Below are 19,497 nucleotides of genomic sequence, written 5' to 3' on the forward strand. Positions count from 1 at the left end.
GGGTTTGAGGAGGGAATCTCAAGAATAGGAACAACTATTTTTTCTCCAGGCCCTATCAGCTTGCAGAGAATATCTGTGCAACCTACTCTGGATGAAATCAGAGTGGAGGAGATGAACAGCTCTCCAATCCTGAAGGAGAAGCAGCCTTGGCACTGCTCTGTAGCCTGGGTCTCCCTCGAGGAACACAGTCTGCCAGTTCTAGTCACTTGCTAGTTTTTCCATACTGGTCATTCTGCTCCAGCCTGGCTGCTGTAAGTTTGGGAGCATTTCAAGCCTCCCATTTCTTAAAATGTCCTAGGAAGTGCCCTGTTCTTGCTAGCATTTTGGAACAACCACATTAGAGAGACCTCCTGGAGAATCTACTGCAAACTTCACACTGACTCAGGACACCATGGAAAGTTTCTGCATGCTTAGGCAGATGCCTGGCCATGCCAAGTGCATATCTGTTACCTTGCTTGTTCTTTCATACTGGGGTGGGGAGGACAGAACAGGCTTGTGGTTTGGCTTTGCATTCCTGGCTCTCTGGGCTGGTCAGAGGAACTGAACTCCAAGCTGGTTTAAGAGCAGGTTAGACAAACACCTGTCAGGAATGGTCTAGATCATACTTAGTCCTGCCATGAGAGCAGGGGACTGGACTGGATGACCTCAAGGTTCCTACCAGTCCTATGATTCTATGATCACATCAAAGGCTGCAGAAGTAAGTACTGAAAAGAAACCATCAGGCAGGACAAAAAGAAACTCCCGAAGTTACTGAGAAACTCACACTCAAAGGATGCTGAGGATTCCCCTCTGGGAAACTCAGCCTTTTTTAATGATCACACATTAGGCTGCTCCCATTAAACCAGAACATTTAATTACAGCTTTGCCAATGCACAGATTTAAGGCCATTATGATAAACTATTCTGCCCTCTTACACAATGCAGGCCAGAGCGTCCCTCCAGTAATTCCTGCACTGAGCCCCATCACTTGTGGCTGAGTTAGCGCATCACTTTTAGCAGGAAGTCCGATATTGTTTAAAGATTCCAAGTGGCTGAGAAGCACGACGTACCTGCAGAGAGGAGTTCCAAAGAAACTCTTGGCTTCCTGATTGCACACAGACTCTTCAGAGGTACTGAACTCCCTGCTCTGCACAAGGGATTTCCACAGAGTGAAAATCCAGCCAATAGATGGCACCCAGTGTTGTGGTGAGTGAAGCATTTCAGAACAGACGGTAGATGAAGGCCAGGCACTCCTTACCTGGATGATGATGTAGTACCAGAGAACGTGGATTTCCCAGAAGTAGGCCAGGCCGAACAAGGAAGTGAACATTCCACTCAGCACCATCCCTCCCGACAGGTAATAGCGCAATGGAAGGCGCTCACCAAAGATGCCGCTGCACAGAGGAGGGGAAGGAGAGGAAAGAGCATTAACAGCCACCCACATGCATTCTGCCAGCTCAGCAATACTTTATACAAGGGCTGGTGCCTTACCTCTGGGAACCAGGGGCTGGGACATGCTTATGGAAGGCTACAGCCTTCCCAGCTCTGTGAAATGCGAGGCCCATCTCTGCATGCAGCATGGCTGAGGGGATTGTCTGAACTCCAGGGAAACAGAGCTACTTTCCTCCCAAGCAGGAGCAAAACTCAGAACCAAACCCAAAATGTCATCCTGATCCTCTCACCCCTAAGGAGAATGAGCCTTAGATGGGGCCTTCTATCTCCTCACCATGGCACCTTCCTAATGTTCCGCTCTTTGAGTCCCCCTCCCCTCTCAATGGCTCTGGTTGTCTCGGTGCGGATTGCTGAAGTCATATCTCACAAGCATTGGGCCATGTTACCATTTATGTGCCGTCTTGGCTGAGGCCAGGTGCCATAAGTCACCAACCCAATGCAGCGTCTCCAGGACAGACCTAGTACGTGGTCTCCTCCCAGCTGCACCCAGACCGGAGACCACCCCGCCATCCCACTCAGCCCAGATCAACACAGAAACCAACCTGACCTCTCAAACAGGATGGACACATTTCAGATAGAAACCCCTGCAACTGCCGTCCCAAACAGCAAACTGATAAGAAACCTGCTAAAGTGCCCATAGCCTGTAGCACCCGTGATGGATGCTTTACCAAGCAGAAGCGTAAGTCATTTCATATCCCCACAGGGTTATTTTCCAGGCCAGGGGAAGGGCAAACACCACCCAAAATCATCATCATAACCCAACAGCAAGCTCCAGTAGAGGGGAGAGTCTGCATTCTAAGACCAGAACAAAGTGGCTGAAATTCCAAGCTAGGGCCACACCCATTCCACTGGCAGCAATAGCCAGAGTCAAAGGGAAAGGGAAAGGTCTGTATAGACCAGTCAGCTGGGGAGCTTTGAATCACTGGGCTGAAGCAGGCAAGAGAAATCAATTTAGTCTCAGTACCGGGAGGCCAGTTCAAAGTTTGTCTTCCCTTCATCTTGCTTGACATGAGACATGACCAAAGAGCACTGGTGCTGCAGCTTTCTGCCAGTGTCTAGCTCCCTAAGGGATATTCCGTTTCTTAACAACCAGTCATTGGCATTATACAGCACCATTCACACAACACATCCCAGAATGGTTTACAATAGCTTCATGCACCACTGAAATGCAGCCACTTCTGGGGTGCAAGGTAGCAGCCTTTGGCTATGCTACATGTCCTGTGCTTTTGAGGCTCCCAGGGGCATGTAGGGAGCCAGAATCAGAATGTCTGGCCCAGCTTTTGTCCAAGACACCACAGTCATTGAGCCAGGCAAAGATACCACCCCTACGCAAGAGCCAGTATACCTGTTGGCAGCTGTACAGTTGAAAAGCTCTCATGGGGTGTGTGGAATGGAGGTGACCCCAACAGGAAGCAATGAGGCATCTGGGGGAGGATCTGAGATGTAACAGTCTCCTCCCCACATGTTGGTGATGCTCGGAAGTCCATACCTGATAAACATTCCAATGGCATAGGCAACCAAGAAGGCATTGTCCAGGGCACCAAAGAGCTCTTTGTAGTTAGCCTGATCTGGAAAACAGGTGACAATGCAGGCAGAAGCCCCCATGTTAAAGAGCAACAGGCTGGAATAGCAGGACTCCCAACTGCAGTCTCTGCCCACTCTTTCCCCCCCCCCACCCCGCAGCACTGCAGGGATGCTTCAAGACCTGGAAGGTGGGCTTGCTGCTAGCTATATTTTCTGGGTTTAAGCCCATATTTTAGAGAAGCCCTGCATCTCATTCACATCCACAGGGGATACTGCTCTCTCCCACTCCCACCCCAATGCAGGTTCCTGCTTTGTGCTCCCAGAGACCCTCAGAGCTGAATTGCTGAGTGCCTCACACACTGCTTCAGGGATCAGATTTTTAAGAGTGGAGCAGAACCTTGTGTATTTAAACATTAACTCACTGCTCTTCACCCCACCCCACCCCCAAAACGAAGTATAAATTATCCCCATCTACCAAAGGGGACTGAAGGTACAAAGAGGGGATGGGACAATGCAGCGGAGCTGGGGTTCAAAGTCGGGACTTTGCCTCCTGAGTTCATTCCTCCAGGCCAGTGATTCTCAACCAATGCGACATGAAAGGAATGAGACATTGACTATGTTCTTACAATCTAAAGCACAGAGGCTCTCACTCCCGCACATCCTGACCCTTCACAGGGAAGTGTTCTCTGTCAACCTCTCAGCATGCACCGACCACTCCATTCCATTGGCTTGGCGCTGTACACATGGCGATGCTTTTTACACACTCTTTCATAGTAAATGTAAGAGAGTTTCCAAAACGTTACTTTGAATAAGGGGTGCCTGCCTGAAAAGATCGAGGAACCCCACTGCTTTCAGAAATGACACCTTCTCTGAATGCCAGGACACCCCACTATGAGGCCAGCTCTGGTGGCTTCTGTTACATGCCTGTTTTCCATTAGGCATCTACTCTTTGTACCTGGGACATGAGGCAAAAAGCACACTGGGCACTACTCAGCTGGTTAATGGCCTCCAATTGGCTCCGATTAGCAACTGCCAACCCAGGTACTCTGGGAACCAACCCTCAGCTAACGCGCTAATGAGACTCATAAGTGCATTGTAAACACATTAAGGCTCCTGAGTAAGGTCATTAATCATGTTACAAGTCTATTTGCTAGAGCACTGCCAATTCTTAATATTCGATCGGTCTTCCTGGGGTCACAGTGTAGGTCAGAGGCACGCAGGCTCAGTCATGGCTTGCTCTTGGAGAAGGGGCTGGGGCCCCAACAGGCCATGCAGAGGCACTGGAAATTGCTGGCCCCCAAGGGCTACCCAAGCTGCACTCCTACAAAGCCAGTGTTGCAGCAGCAGCATGGGGAGTGTGGCAGAGGGATATGGATGGGCTAGGGGGAGATAATGAGGGCTCCCAGCCAGTCAGTCTGAGCAGTCACTGTAATTTCTGCCCAGCCATTAGAGCCTCCCACCCAAACACCTTCCTGGAGACCTTGGGCCAAGTGACTTGTGGCTAGCTCTGGATGCTGAGCTCAGAGGTGAAGCTCTCCTGGCTGCCCTGTGGCACGCGAAGGAAGGGAGCTGCGCACTCCTGAGCTCTTTGCGTCTCAGAGCGCAGCCATCCAGAGGAGCTGGGAGGGAGGCACACGGCACTCAGTCAGGAAGCTCTTACCAAAGGGAGCCCAGTCACACCACGTGGTGCTATTGGTGTCATTGGGGGGAGTCTTTCCCGGAGAAGAGCAGTTGCTGTGCAGCTCACTCTGTGGACCGAACAAGGAAAGAAAATGCTGAAGAGTCCAGGTCTCCTTCAAAAGGCATCATCTTCACACAAGAACAAGAGGCAGCTCCTGCTTCTCGTTTCCCTCCTTCACACACTCACCCCACAGCCTGTCCCCAACCCAGCACCTCCCAGACATTCCACCCCCCTTCCGCCCCAGCCCATGTGCTCTCTGCTTCTCCATGCCCTCTGGCTACCCCACCCCCAACAGCTAGTGCCTTTTAAGCACCCTTGGTGCCTAGGATGTCTTGACTGAAGTCTCCCTAATGCTGCTTGGCCACATTTCAGACACCAGGAATAGTATTTAACACCTCTGCGTGAAGGTTCGAACCTTCATGACACAGATCCTCCTCAAGGGAAAAGCCTTGCCAGAGTGACTGAAGATCTGAAAAGCCACCTGAACAGAAAATCTGGAGAACTCTTCTCCCTGACCCTCTCCCAAACATCTCTTAGTAAAGTGCACTAGGATGAGACACTAGTGCGCTTGGACCATTGGCAGGATGCAGGCCCTGCAATACCATCATATTCGTGTATTAACAGAGGGTTGGGGAGCTGGCCAGAACAGGACTAATTACAGAAGCAGAAATCTCATCTCATGAGCATTGAGCCACACTACGAATTACACTCCAGGTACAGCACTTACCTTCACAATGCTAATGGGTTTGCGAGAGAGATGGAAACTGGTATAAAACAGGAACGTCAGCACAAGTGTTAGCCCCCGATACCTAAGTGAGAGAGACAAAGCATTTAAAGGGAGAGGAAATGCCCTCTTTGGCTCCTGGGGCCCTGCTGCAGGAATCATAGCATTAGCACCAGGGTCAGGGATAGCACAGTCACAGTCTGTGCTAGTCACTGCTCTGCCATGGAAGAGCTGGGGACAAGCCTGACCCCTTCCCCCACTATCAAGGAGACTCTATGGACACATGGGCAGGATTCCATCCACAACCCTGACCCACAAGTTGCAAGGTGGAAGAACTCCACTTCCCATATGTAGAGGTCCAGGGGAGTGTGGCCTGAACAAGGACTGGCTCCACCTTAAGTGGATCTGAAACTAGCTTCCACCCCATTGCCAGAAACCCTCAGCTGACTGGTGCACCACTTCTTTCATCACACCCCTGGGGCTGCAGAGGCAGGGTACTGGTGGGATTGCATCACAGAAGTTACGCAGGTGAAAGACACAGGTGAGCTTCTAGTTGATCCACTCACCTAGGTGGAGCGAGTTAGTTCCAGCAATCTCTATATTTAAATTCCCTAATTGGTCCCATTCTAAGGAATTCTTCTGACTCTGTTTGCGACATTCTCACACCTGTTTGCAAAAAGCCTTTGATATTTAGCAGTGGAAATTCCTTCCATGACACAAATGCCTTTTTCCTTCTCCCTTAAATTTCAGTTCAGCATTTCATGAGCTATAAACCATTCAGTCTCCATTTCCCTTCCCACAGTCCTCAGGGAAGTGTTGGCAGCCTTCCTAGATAATGGATGACAACACCCAAATCACAATGCCATAGTGGCAGCAGACATTGTGCCGAGAGGGCCTGGAGCTGCAAGAGCAGCTGTAAAATTAATGGTTGGTGATGTGGGGGTGGGGAACATGCATGTGGAGGGGAGGGAAAAGAGAGCAGCTGCCTAGATTCAGCATATGGCCCCAGTGGCCCATTTCTCCCTCCCTTGGGGAAACCACATACAGCCGGTGCTCCCCCAACTTATAGGGATGGGGAGAGAGAAGTACCCCATCCTCCTATATCACCCCAGAGCAAACAGTCCACACCTCCGAGAGGAAACAGCCTTCTCCTGCTGCCAGCTAATATAGCTAGTCCAGTAATTCAGGTGATAGAAGTCTGGACTGCAGAAGGCCCAAAGTTCAAAGCCCACTCATGATACAACTAGAACAGTCTCTCATGATGCATCTATATAAATTTGCTTTTATTTTTTTCCTCTCCAACTTTAAAACAAAAAAAACACACATGCACATACAAAGTTACATAAAAAACTGCATTTAAAAAACATTTAGGTTACAGAGTAAAGCACTTCAAAAATTAGGAAATGCAAGATTTACTGTTGCCCAAGCAACCTTAGTTTCGCACCTTGTGCATATCAACTATGCTACAGTCTTCAGTTCCATGATTACATGCTATTTTTTCTTCCACAGGACCCTGCCTTATTCAGTGACGATGGATGCATAAGAGAATGAAATTAAGGTTATGTGGACAACTGTAAATCAGGTGTTTCCTAACTTTTGAGTGCTTGATGTAGTAACCTAAATAGTTTTGAACAGGTTTTGTTTGTTTGTCTTTGGTTTTTGTCTGTAAATAAATATCTATATTTCAGTAGCACTCAAAGGCCATCAGGTTTGGGGGCCCGTTGTGCTGGGTGCTGTCCAAACATAGAAAGACAATCTCTGCCCTGAAGGCTCACAACATAAAGGCACAGCAAGAGAAGGGGACAGGAGGGGGCAGAATTGAGGATGTGAGCAAGCAAAAGAACCTGGTGAACAAGGCATCCGGTCAGATGGGTGGTATTTCAGGGGAGGAAGGGAGTGCAGAAAGACAGGGGAGAGGAGTAGTTGCAGCTTGTCACCTGCCAAGCTTTGATCACCATCAGGGCAAGAGTGAGTCTGGAGCCACCTGAGAAGGTTGTGATAAAGGCTGCTTGGATTTTACCTGGGAGACTCCCCCACCCTTCCAACCACTTCCCAGGACAATGGGAAACAGCCCAGAGGTGGGTAAAAGAGAAGCTGACTGGTGGGCAATGAAGCCTGGGAACACTGGCAGAAGGAAGGTGGGGATCCATGATGTTATCAGTTATTAGACCAGCTAAGCAGGATGGGGTCAAGTGATGAAGGGCCTTAAGAAAGGTGAAGGCAAAAAGCTTCTATGGGTAAATGGATGGCAGCAGAGGGGGCTGACAGGGTCCAAGCAACAAGCCAAGGTGGTGATTTCAAACACCAACAGTGTGTACAGACCTGAGGGGAGCAGGAGTGCAGCAGCCACTGTGGGACACGCTGAGGCCTCGACAGGCATCTGGCTACGTGGGCAGAGAGGAAAGGCTGGATCTCAGAGATGTTGTATAAAGAAGTAGTTTGAATGTGCAGGTCTAGGGAGAAGGACTCATCACAGCTGACACCAAGCTTACTGGCCTGCACCGCTGGGAGGACAGTAGTTTGCCCACAGTGCTGAGAAAGGAGCAAGAGGAGACGGAGTCTCAAGGTGATGACTGGGCACCCAAAGAGGCATCAGGAAGGCCAGCTGAAGCTTGGCCTACACTACAAACACACTCAGTAGAACAACGTCATACTACTGACCTAGCCCCTGGTGCAGATAGCTCTGTATCGACAGGAGAGCTTCTTGGGGAGGTGCTGACATGGGAAGCTCTTCCATCAGTGTAGGTCAGGGGTGGGCAAACTACAGCCCATGGGCCTGATCCAGCCCGTCCGAGCTTTGGATGCGGCCCATGGGATTGCCCTCCTTGGTGCCGCAGGCCCCACACCACTCTCAGAAGCAGCTGGCACCATGTCCCTGGGGCCCCGGGGGGGGGGGGGGGGCAGAGGGCTCCGTGTGTTACCCTTGCCTCTAGGCACCGCCCCCTACAGCTCCCATTGGCCAGAAACAGGGAACCATGGCCAATGGGAGCTATGGGGGCGGTACGTGGAGGCGCGGCAAGGGCAGCGCACAGATCCCTGTGTCCCCCTCTTCCCCAGGGGCCATGCAGGGATGTGGCGAGGGCCCCTTCCCGGAGCAGCGTGGGGCCAGGGCAGACAGGCAGGAAGCCTGCCCTGGCCCCGGCGCATGCTGCTGCCACCCCAGAGCCACTTTAGGTAAGCTATGCTGGGCAAGAGCCTGCACCCCAAACCCCTGCAGCACCCCACCCCCCAACTCTCTGCCCTAAGCCCCCTGCCTGCACCTTGTACCCCAACTCCCTGCCCTGAGTCCCCTGCTGCACCCCAATCCCTGTGCACCCCAACCCCCTGCCCTGAGCCCCCTGCCACACTCTCCGTGCACCCCAACCCCCTGCCCTGAACTCCCTCCTGCAGTCTGCACCCCTCCTGTGCCCCTGCCCTGAGCCCCCTCCTGCAGTCTGCACCCCAACCCCCTTCCCTGAGCCCCCTCATACACCCTGCACCCCTCCTCTGCCCCAATCCCTTGCCCTGAGCCCGTTCCTGCACACTGCACCCCCTCCCACACCCTGCACTCCCTCCTGCACCTCAACCCCCTGCCCTGTCCCTGCATACAATTTCCCCACCCAGATGTGGCCCTTGGCCCAAAAAGTTTGCCCAGCCCTGGTGTAGGTAGTGTTTTCACTAAGTGCTACAGCGCTGCAAGTGTGAACAACCCGTGAGATACTGGACTGGATGGAGAGAGCTCAGCAGCAGAGAGGCAGATTTGAGAATCAACACAAAACACAAACATGAGGAGGTTAGTTAAAAACAGAAATTAAAAAGGTACAGCGCCAAAAGTGAAATTCCTGCAAGCTGCATGGAAACTTTTGAAAGACACCATAATAGAGGCTCAACCTAAATGTATGCACCCAAATTAAAAAACATAGTAAGAGAACCAAAAAAGTGCCACTGTGGCTAAACAATGAAGTTTAAAAAACAAACAAACAAAAAAAAAACCAACCCCACACGTGAGAGGCAAAAAGGCATCCTTTAAAAAGTGGAAGTTAAATCCTAGTAAGGAAAAATAGAAAGGAGCATAAACTCTGGCCAACGAAGTGTAAAAATATAATTAGGAAGGCCAAAAAAGAATTTGAAGAACAGCTTGCCAAAGACTCAAAAAGTAATAGCAAAAAAAATTAAGTACATCAGAAGTAGGAAGCCTGCTAACAACCAATGGGGCCACTGGACGATCAAGATCCTAAAAGAGCACTCAAGGACGATAAGCCCACTGCGGAGAAACCAAATGAATTAATTGCATCTGTCTTCCCGGCTGAGGATGTGAGGGTCTGGCTCTGATCCGAGTACCCAAGCATCTCCCAATACTCACCAGATAAGAAACAGAGAGTCTCCTTAACACAGGGACTCTGGGGAGCCAATGGAATGGAATCAGACTGTCTGTACTAAAGGAACTTTGGCACCTCAAGCCTGAGCTTTGCCCTGACCTCAAGGCATATTTTCCCAGGTGTGGATACAGTTCATAAAAAGGCCTAATGTCACATAGCACCCTCTATCCTCAGATATCTGCTACGTGTGTGCATCAGAATCAAATCTGATTTGAGTGACAAAAGAAAAGTATTTATTGCTTTTTACTTCCTATTGCTCCACAGAGCCAACAGAGCAATTGGGGGAAGGGGGGGGGGGGAAATCTATTCCTTCTTGTGCATCAACACAATTGTTTGTGGAGTTCCAGTGTCACACCTACGCAAGCTCCAGAAGGTTGCCCAGGAGTCTGAGTGCAGAACTCAGCCTATGGAACTTTTACTGCAGCTAATGCACAAAGCAATCAGTACCCACTTTGCAAAAAGAAAAAGGGACATGTGGCACCTTAGACACTAACGAATTTGAGCATAAGCTTTCGTGAGCTACAGCTCACTTCCTCGGATGCATTCAGTGGAAAATACAGTGGGGAGATTTATATACACACACAGAGAACATGAAACAATGGGTGTTACCATACACACTGTGAGGAGAGAGATCACTTAAGATGAGCTATTACCAGCAGGAGGGGCGGGGGGGGAGGAAGAAAACCTTTTGTAGTGATAATCAAGGTGGGCCATTTCCAGCAGTTGACAAAAAGGTCTGAGGAACAGTGGGGGGGGGGGAAATAACATGGGGAAATAGGCTTGAATAGAGACTGGGAGTGGATGGGTCATTACACAAAGCAAAACTAAGTTAATTGTATCCAGTTTGCAAATTAATTCCAATTCAACAGTCTCTCACTGGAGTCTGTTTTTGAAGCTTTTTTGTTGAAGAATTGCCACTTTTAGGTCTGTAATCGAGTGACCAGAGAGATTGAAGTGTTCTCCGACTGGTTTTTGAATGTTGTAATTCTTGACGTCCGATTTGTGTCCACTGATTCTTTTACGTAGAGACTGTCCAGTTTGACCAATGTACATGGCAGAGGGGCACTGCTGGCACATGATGGCATATATCACATTGGTAGATGCGCAGGTGAATGAGCCTCTGATAGTGTGGCTGATGTGATTAGGCCCTCTGATGGTGTCCCCTGAATAGATATGTGGACAGCGTTAGCAACGGGCTTTGTTGCAAGGATAGGTTCCTGGGTTAGTGGTTCTGTTGTGTGGTGTGTGATTGCTGGTGAGTATTTGCTTCAGGTTGGGGGGCTGTCTGTAAGCAAGGTCTGGCCTGTCTCCCAAGATTTGTGAGAGTGATGGGTCGTCCTTCAGGATAGGTTGTAGATCCTTGATGATGCGTTGGAGAGGTTTTAGTTGGGGGCTGAAGGTGATGGCTAGTGGCGTTCTGTTATTTTCTTTGTTGGGCCTGTCCTGTAGTAGGTGACTTTTGGGTACTCTTCTGGCTCTGTCAATCTGTTTCTTCACTTCAGCAGGTGGGTATTGTAGTTGTAAGAATGCTTGATAGAGATCTTGTAGGTGTTTGTCTCTCTCTGAGGGGTTGGAGCAAATGCGGTTGCATTGTAAAGCTTGATGAAGTGAGCTGTAGCTCACGAAAGCTTATGCTCAAATAAATTTGTTAGTCTCTAAGGTGCCACAAGTACTCCTTTTGCTACTCTGAGAACACGCTTTGACTCCCGGATGCCAGGTTGAATTTGCAGGGCTGGCAGTTAGAAGAGCCTGCTCTGAATTTGTAGATTGAATGCATTTAGCACGGAGCCTGAAGGACAAAGATGGGACCACCGAATGACACACTTACTAAGACACAGTGTGACACAAGTGGAATATTAGTTCCACCAGGGCAAGTTAATGGGCAGGGGGTGCTACATGCTACAGAAGCACCCACTCCCTATGTATACATAAAGAGACCCAAGCACTTGGGAAGAGGGCATCTCTTGATACAGTCTCCCAGAGTATTCTTGCCAGAAAGTTAAAGTAAGGATTGGATGAATGGACTATAAAGTGGATAGAAAGCTGGCTAGATTGTCGGGCTCAACGGGTAGTGATCAACAGCTCGATGTCTAGTTTGCAGCCGGTATCAAGCGGAGTGCTCCAGGGGTCAGTCCTTGGGCTGGTTTTGTTCAACATCTTTATTAATGATCTGGATGATGGGATTATTGCACCCTCAGCAAGTTCGCAGATGACACTAAACTGGGCGGAGAGGTATTCACACTGGAGGGTACGGATAGGGTCCAGAGTGACCTATACAAATGGGAGGACTGGGCCAAAAGAAATCTGATGAGGTTCAACAAGGACAAGTGCAGAGTCCTGCACTTAGGATGGAAGAATCCCATGCACCACTACAGGCTGGGGACTGACTGGCTAAGCAGCAGTTCTACAGAAAAGGACCTCGGGATTACAGTGGATGAGAACCTGGATATGAGTCAGCAGTGTGCCCTTCTTGCTACAAAGGCCAACGGCATATTGAGCTGTATTAGTTGGAACATTGCCAGCAGATTGAGGGAAGTGATTATTCCCCTCTATTTGGCATTGGTGAGATGTATTGCATCCAGTTTTGGTCCCCCCACTACAGAAGGGATGTGGACAAATTGGAGAGAGTCCAGTGGAGGACAACAAAAATGATTAGGGGGCTGGGGCACATGACTTATGAGGCGAGGCTGAGGAAACTGGGGTTATTTAGTCTGCAGAAGAGAAAAGAGAGAGGGGGGGATTTGATAGCAGCTTTCAACTACCTGAAAGGGTGGGGTTCTGAAGAGGATGGATCTAGACTGTTCTCAGTGGTGGCAGATGACAGAACAAGGAGCAATGGTCTCAAGTTGCAGTGCAGGAGGTTTAGGTTGGATATTAGGAAAAACTTTTTCACTAAGAGGCTGGTGAAGCACTGGAATGGGTTCCCTAGGGAGGTGGTGGAATCTCCATCATTAGAGATTTTTAAGGCCCGGCTTGACAAAGCCCTGGCTGGGATGATTTAATTGTGTTGGGCCTGCTTTGCGTGGAGACTGCTGGGCAACATTCCTGAGGAGTAGATGACTTCCTGAGGTCTCTTCCAACCCTAATATTCTATGCTTCTATGATCTAAATGCCATCTCTTGCCCTGTTTTGGGTAGAGATTGTTTGCAGTGGTGTTGTAGCCATATTGGTCCCAAGATATTAAAAAAGAAACAAGGTGTGTGAGGGCAATGTCTTTTATTAGACCAACTTCTGCTGGCGAGAGAGACAAGCTTTTGAGCTTAGACAGAGCTCTTCTTCGGGTCTAGGGTAGAGACTAGAACACCAGAGGGAACTCGGGCTGGATTTATCCCACATGAACAACAGACCAACTGGTGCCATTTAAAGCTAACATGATCAGTTTCAGAGGCTGATGCCTTACTGTGACATTATGTTTAGAACATGTCAGACTAAAGGGACCTCCTGGGCCACTAGGTCCAGTCCCTGTTATGGCAGGCAAACCTGAAATGTAATCTTGTTCATAAATTGATCAAGCTCCATCTTAAAATCAGTCAGGTTTCTTGCCCCCACTGCTCCTAGTGGGAGGCTGTTCCAGACCTGCACTCCTCCAGTACTGACTAGAAACCTCCTTCTCATTTCCAGCTTCAATTTATATCTGTCCAGTTTATTCCCATTTGTTCTTGTACCATATTGTCCTTCAGCTTCAATAGCTCTTCTTCTGCCTTAGAGTAGCCACTGATGTATTTATCAAGCCCCTTCTCAGCCTGTGGTTTGCTAGGTTAAACAAACCATGCTCTTTCAGTCTCCTTTTGTAAGATAGGATACTTATGGGAATGGTGAGCCTAGCAGCCCTTCTCTGCACCTGGCCCAGTTTGGAAATTAAACAGTCACAGTTCTAGTACAGCAGCTGGAACTCTGGTTCCTCCAGCAGCTGTTTATCAGGTGATTCAGAAACTCAAGAGTTAGAGATGAAGACCTGCTGGATCATCCAGTCCCTCTCCCAGCACAGAAATATCCCCTATCGCATGTATACTCGCATTGTCCTCAGTCTAGTTTTAGAAGTCCCAAGCAAGAAGACGTTCACCACTTCCTTGGGGAAACTATTCTACAGCACAATACATCTGGCAGTCAGGGAGATTTTCCGGATACTTGGACCCACACTACAGGACTCCCCCCAGGGTCAGAATGCAGGGAAGTGGACAGGTTCTACTCAAATGCCATTCGTAACCCCAGAGTACGTATGGATTTCTTTCTAAAAATCAATCATTACATAGTCAAAAGCTGACTTTCAAACCCATCTTTATGCTTCAGAGTGTATGATGAAGAGGCAGTTCACCTATTAGATTCCTGCTCATTCATGAGATTCTAGCAACCAAAAAAAGCAACCAAGTTTGTCCAGAAAGATTTGTACTTTCCAAATTCCCAACGCCTATCGCTCATGGCTCCATTAGCCTCTTTAAGAAAAAAAAATGCACTACTGGGGACAGGAGTTAGGGGATACAGGACATTAAATGATCCTAGGAGCTCTTTCTTTTCTGGAAAGGCGGTATGGAGTTTTCTGTCCTCCACACTTCTAATACCTCCCTAGTTTTCCATGTGATTTTTTATTTTTTTTTACAAACTATAATTATCGCTGATTCAGTGAGTTCATTAGTTAGTTCCCTTGCACACCAAGTCATACAATTCAGGTCACCTGATGACCTGTATGGCCTCTGTGACCAAGCTTAAGAGCAGACATTTAGAAAACAAGTAATTTTGTCAGGATCTTCCTTCTTTACAAAAAGATTATTTATATATCCAAAAGATCTCAATAATAAAGACAAGGAAAAAGTTCAGACTGTCATTTTGGAGTCATGAGTGTCACCCCCACCCCCTTCTCAGGTGTTAGATAGGCCAACGTTTGCCCCTCATTGAGCCCCCGCCCTTCTGGCAACAGTCACTTGTTTCGCTAGCCTTAACTTAACACAAGCCTTAATGACCACACGTTTCACTACAGAAGTGTACATGGAAAGCCATAGATAAGTTGCAGTTTAATAGGAGCCAATGTACAAGGAGGAGCAGCTCTCAGCATAGGGCCATACTCAGTAAGAGAAAATGTTTCAAACGGGGGGCCAATCATGTGAGATACTAAGTGCCTTCTACCCCTATTTATGTGGGATTGGATGGAACAGAGCACCTCACACCATGGGACACGTTTGTTTAAAATTCAAGAGAACAGAGCAGTTCCTGGTCATTCCATTACTCTGGACTGATCATTGCAGGGCAGTCACAGAAATCAGAGACTGAAAAGCACAATTAGCTCAACTTGTCCATCCCCCACATGTGCAGAATCACTCCCTACCGTATCTACCGCATTTTGACAACATATTACATTGTACATTAGAAGAAGTTTTCAGTGAATGGCCACAACACTGATCAACAGGAAAAATTCCTCCTATGTTCTTAGTTCATGAGAAGAAAAGTTAGCTTAAAAAGGTAATTTTAAGAGGTATTCTCAGCCTTTTCTATAAGCTTTTAGTGGTTCCAATAAATGCCTAAATAAAGCAGCTCAAGACTTCTGTGGGGAGGGCCTAACAGCTAATTCATCTTTCTAGACGATGTTCCAAATTAGATAGAGAGCTCTTTAGTCTATAAGAGAATGGTATAACATAATCCAGTGGCTGGAAGTAGAAGCTGGGCAAATGCAGACTATAGGAATATGGAGCAATTGTTAAATTTTGTATTTATTTTTTTTAACAGTGAGAGTAGCTAACGGCTGGAACAACCTACCAAGGGCCGTGGTGGATTCTCCACCACTAGCAGTTCCAAGAAAAAAAAAAAAAAAAAAACCCTTTTAGAAAAAAATTCCAACTTGATGTGCTTTGTTCAGCCACAGCTATTGGACTCCTAACAGGAATTAATTCAGGGAAATTCTGTGGCCTGTGTTATGAAGGTCAGACTAGATGCTCAACATTGATCACTTCTGGCCTTAAAAACAATAAATCTATGAACTATCAGTTTAGCAATTTAGGGAGCTACTCAAAGATACGTATAAAGGCAGCAGAAATCTGCAAGAGAATCCTAGGCTTTGATGGTGATTCATGTGTCAGCTGTTTATCTGGAGCAGATTCCACTGAAATTAGCATATTTCCATTTCAATATTTCCCTCAGACAAAGGAACTGAACCACAGGATGACCAAGTATGTTTCCAGTGTCACATGGGAGAAGCAGTGGAATTACGGCCTCCCTGTGACCAAGTTCCACTCATGCCCTGCTGTGTGCACTGTAGGCAGAGAAACAGGTAGGACAGGGAAGGAAAGAGTCAGAGAATATTTCCCTCTCCCAGGAGCAAGCACTTAAGCGTGATGCAGGAAGGATGATCAAGAATCAGCACCCTAGTCCACCACAATTCTGCACACAGAAAAAGGGAATTTCCCTAACCGGAACAAAAAAAAATGGAGGTAGGGGGAGGTGGGGAGGGAGGTCTAGATCAATGACATAAGTTGTCATTGTAGCTTCATCCCAGAAGCAATGGCATGGAGAATACCTTGTCTGCAGAATCGCCCGATTCCATTTTCTGCTTTTCCACTTCACTAGACAAGGTCTCATTCAATTACATATTTCATCTCTGCTCTGAGATGAGCATGAGTCCTTCCCATCCACCCCTCAACCTTAAGAGGAGCTATATCTTTGTTCAAAAGAATTATTTGGTTTGGTTACTTTGGTCCATTCAAACGCTGGTCACTGGGCCGTCTACTTCAGGCCTGGAGAGTCAGCAGTTCAGACTGAGATATCTGATTACTGGTGATCAGTACTGACCAGAGCTTTCACATTAACTACAGGAAGGAGAAGCCACCATTAGTGCATTAAACAATCTGAAGACTGAAAAACACGCAATGAATTGGCCAGCTTTACACATTCCTGATGGGCATAAGAGCCTGGCTAGTCTCATCACTTCCCTTGTTAACTTCTGAATAAAAGTCTACATTCACACATTGAAGCAAGAGTGTTTCTAGCACCCAAAGACACTTTCAGGTATGTTATGTGCCTATAAAATCATTCAAAGTGATGCAAGACATTCAAAAAGTGAAAAAATAAAACAAAGATCCAATAAAATGAGCAAAACCCACTGCACTGGCATTGTGTCTCTTAGGAAAAGTCTGTTTTTTCACACCCCTGAATGCATTGGAGAGTGCATAAGATCAGACATGCTAGGAGACAAGCGAGTTTCAGGCTGCCTTAGGGGCAATGCTCATGTAAGATCCTTACTTAATGGCGTCTTGGCCCACCTGGGAGTCTGGTAAGGTAACAGTCCCCATTGAAAAAAAAACAAAAAACAAAAACAAAACAAAAAAAAGAACATTTGCCAACAGTTCTCTATATATTTCCCCTGATACCCCACTTATGCAAAGTCTGAGTATCTCAGATACTGCTCTGTGATGCACGCAGGTCAGTAATGATGACTCAATTTTCAGAGGTACTGAGCACCGGCAGCTCCCATTGACTTTGGTGGGATTTGTGGGTGCTTAGCATAGACGAAGAGAGCGAGGGAGGTACGGAGACACAGGAAACTAAGGCCCTGCTCTAGCCACTCACAGACCTGACTTCAGCTTCAAACAGCTAAGGATTCTCATCCTAGCTCCCCACCCCCCAACATCCTCCTAGCATCTGATTCAGCATTTATGTCCCACAATGCTTCCATGGAACAGCTGCCCTGCACAGAATGGCTAGAGACAAAACTGGGTTGAAGACAATTGTGTTGTGGGGAGAAGGGAGAGAAGATGCTGGGTCCGATGGGCTCCGATGGGAGCTTCAGCCCCAACACAGTCAGAGCCTGTTCAGCAATTTACCAGTCCCAGGTACTTTTATCCCAAACTGAGGGCAGCCCCACAGGTGTGCAGAGAGAGGGGGAAATGGACACATCCAGGGACACCATCTTCTCTTCAAGATACAAGCTGACAGCGGTTTAGTCTGCAGCTCCCTTTGGTCCCAAAGTGTCAAGATGACGAGATGTGTAAACCCATCTAGCAGATTTCACAAGGCACACTAAGTAGGTCAACTCAGTGGGCTATTAGTAACGGATAAGGGACTCCCCAGGCAGGTGAGTTCTGAACAAACAGCATCACGTCCTCATACCTTTCAGGGGCCGTGCTGGGCCAGAATCTTGTGCTCTGTATTGAACAGGAAATTTCATCTCAAGGGGACCTTTTTAGGCAGCATGAGACAGTTAAAAGCCATGTCCTCCTCTCATTTCTGTTTGAGAAGAGCCAGGGAGAGGAAAGGGAGCAAGAAGTCAGGAATAAGTGTTAGAGCTGCCAAAGCAGTGCCACATAGCAGCCAGTCACCAGACTGTGCTTCTTAGCGCTGATCAGACACTGAGGAGGATCAGTGTTGCGGTACACAGAATTGACGAGTCTATATGAAGGATTAAGCATATTTAGGGGACTGTGTAAGATCAGCTACAGATGTGACACTAGTGACTAGTACAGGAGTGCCTCAGACCTCAGCCTAGCCAGGGAACTACTGTATGCCATTGTAGCTTTTGGTTTCCTTCCCCCAGAGAATTAATCTTCTGAACTGAGCAGCTTCTGTTCTTGCCTCAAACTGTTTCACTTCTGCTTAAGAGAGAACTGACAGACATAAAACACAGTTCAAGAAAATCCTGCAAAGAGAAAGCAAAGACCCTTTGCGGGAGGGGCCGAGGAGAAGGCAAGGCAGCTTATGATGGAGGATGCACAGCGCACTTTCCTGGAACTTGCTGCCCCTGCTCAATCTAGAATTCAGCTATGTTAGAGGAAAGAGTGAACAATAGAGAGGGCTGAAGAGTTGTGAGAGGAAACTGCAGTCCCATGATGTGGTGAGCAACAGGAGTTAGGATCTCTCAGGCCAGTCAAGGATCTCTCAATACAAGAGAGACCAAGGCAGACTCAGGCAAAGCATAAGCAGGTCCTGTATTTGCTGGGAAAAGAGGGAACTGGAACCAAGAGGCTTTGGGACTAACATCAACCCCTCATTTCTCTGTCTGGATGAGAAGCCAGATCCTCAAGTTAAGGAGATGCCGGAGCTCTATAAAGCCTGTGTGCAAACACCAGGCTGGGAGCTCTGTCTGTAACGAATTAGCATGTGCCACACAAAGAAACCCTGCTCCCACACCACTCTGCATCCAAGTCACTCGGGAGTCGAGTGCGGATTGCCACAAAGATTTCCAGTGGCAGAGAGGCATCAGAAGAAGCCACATTGAGGTTTGGGTAGGAGCTGATCCAAAGCCCAATAGAAAACTTTGCACTTATTTCATTTGGCTTTGGATCAGACCTCCACAGCAGTGAGCCCAACCAACTTTATCAATCATTACAAGTGCATTGTAAGCATGCAGTGCAGACTTCACATAGGAGAGCTAGACAACTGCACATCTGCAGAGTTGGAAATCCCGAATTTCTTTTCTCAGCACAGAAACCAGATGACATAATACAGCTTTGAAAACTTTATTATGCAGAAGAAAAATACTGCTTTCCTTTTTTCTGTAGTTTACATTTAACACAGTGCTGTGCTGGATTTGTTTCTTCGTTTGGTGGGGGGGGGGAAGAGAGAAAGAGGTTGTTTCTGCTGCCTGATTGTGTACTTCTGGTTCCAAATGAGGTGTGTGGTTGACTGGTCAGTTTGTAACTCTGGTGTTCATAACTCTGAGGTTCTACTGTAGAACCCTCAACATTAAATCATGCAGTTGGAGAAGGAGCGAGACTCCAAAAGACAAGTATTAGCAACCTAAGGTTCCCAGTTCATAGAGGCTTTGCAATGTTTTCCTCTCTTACATAACTCCTAATG

General features: G+C 47.8%; 1 protein-coding gene across 4 annotated transcripts in view; it reads right to left on the minus strand.

Moving 5' to 3' along the window:
- The window catches only part of SLC37A2 (solute carrier family 37 member 2), a 62,368-nt gene that overhangs the window by 30,268 nt on the left and 12,603 nt on the right, over nucleotides 1-19,497 (minus strand). For 3 of the 4 annotated variants that reach the window (XM_038380821.2, XM_038380822.2, XM_038380820.2), the window contains exons 2-5: nucleotides 5,363-5,444; nucleotides 4,615-4,702; nucleotides 2,920-2,998; nucleotides 1,237-1,372 (exon numbers count right to left, since the gene is read on the minus strand). In XM_038380821.2, the coding sequence (XP_038236749.1) occupies nucleotides 1,237-1,372; nucleotides 2,920-2,998; nucleotides 4,615-4,702; nucleotides 5,363-5,444 (385 nt within the window). Of the gene's footprint in view, nucleotides 1-1,236; nucleotides 1,373-2,919; nucleotides 2,999-4,614; nucleotides 4,703-5,362; nucleotides 5,445-7,681; nucleotides 7,892-19,497 lie in introns of all 4 variants that reach the window. The other variant, XM_043500986.1, reaches the window with a different exon arrangement.

Source organism: Dermochelys coriacea, chromosome 22 (assembly GCF_009764565.3).
Source record: "Dermochelys coriacea isolate rDerCor1 chromosome 22, rDerCor1.pri.v4, whole genome shotgun sequence".
NCBI classification, from domain to species: Eukaryota; Metazoa; Chordata; order Testudines; family Dermochelyidae; genus Dermochelys; species Dermochelys coriacea.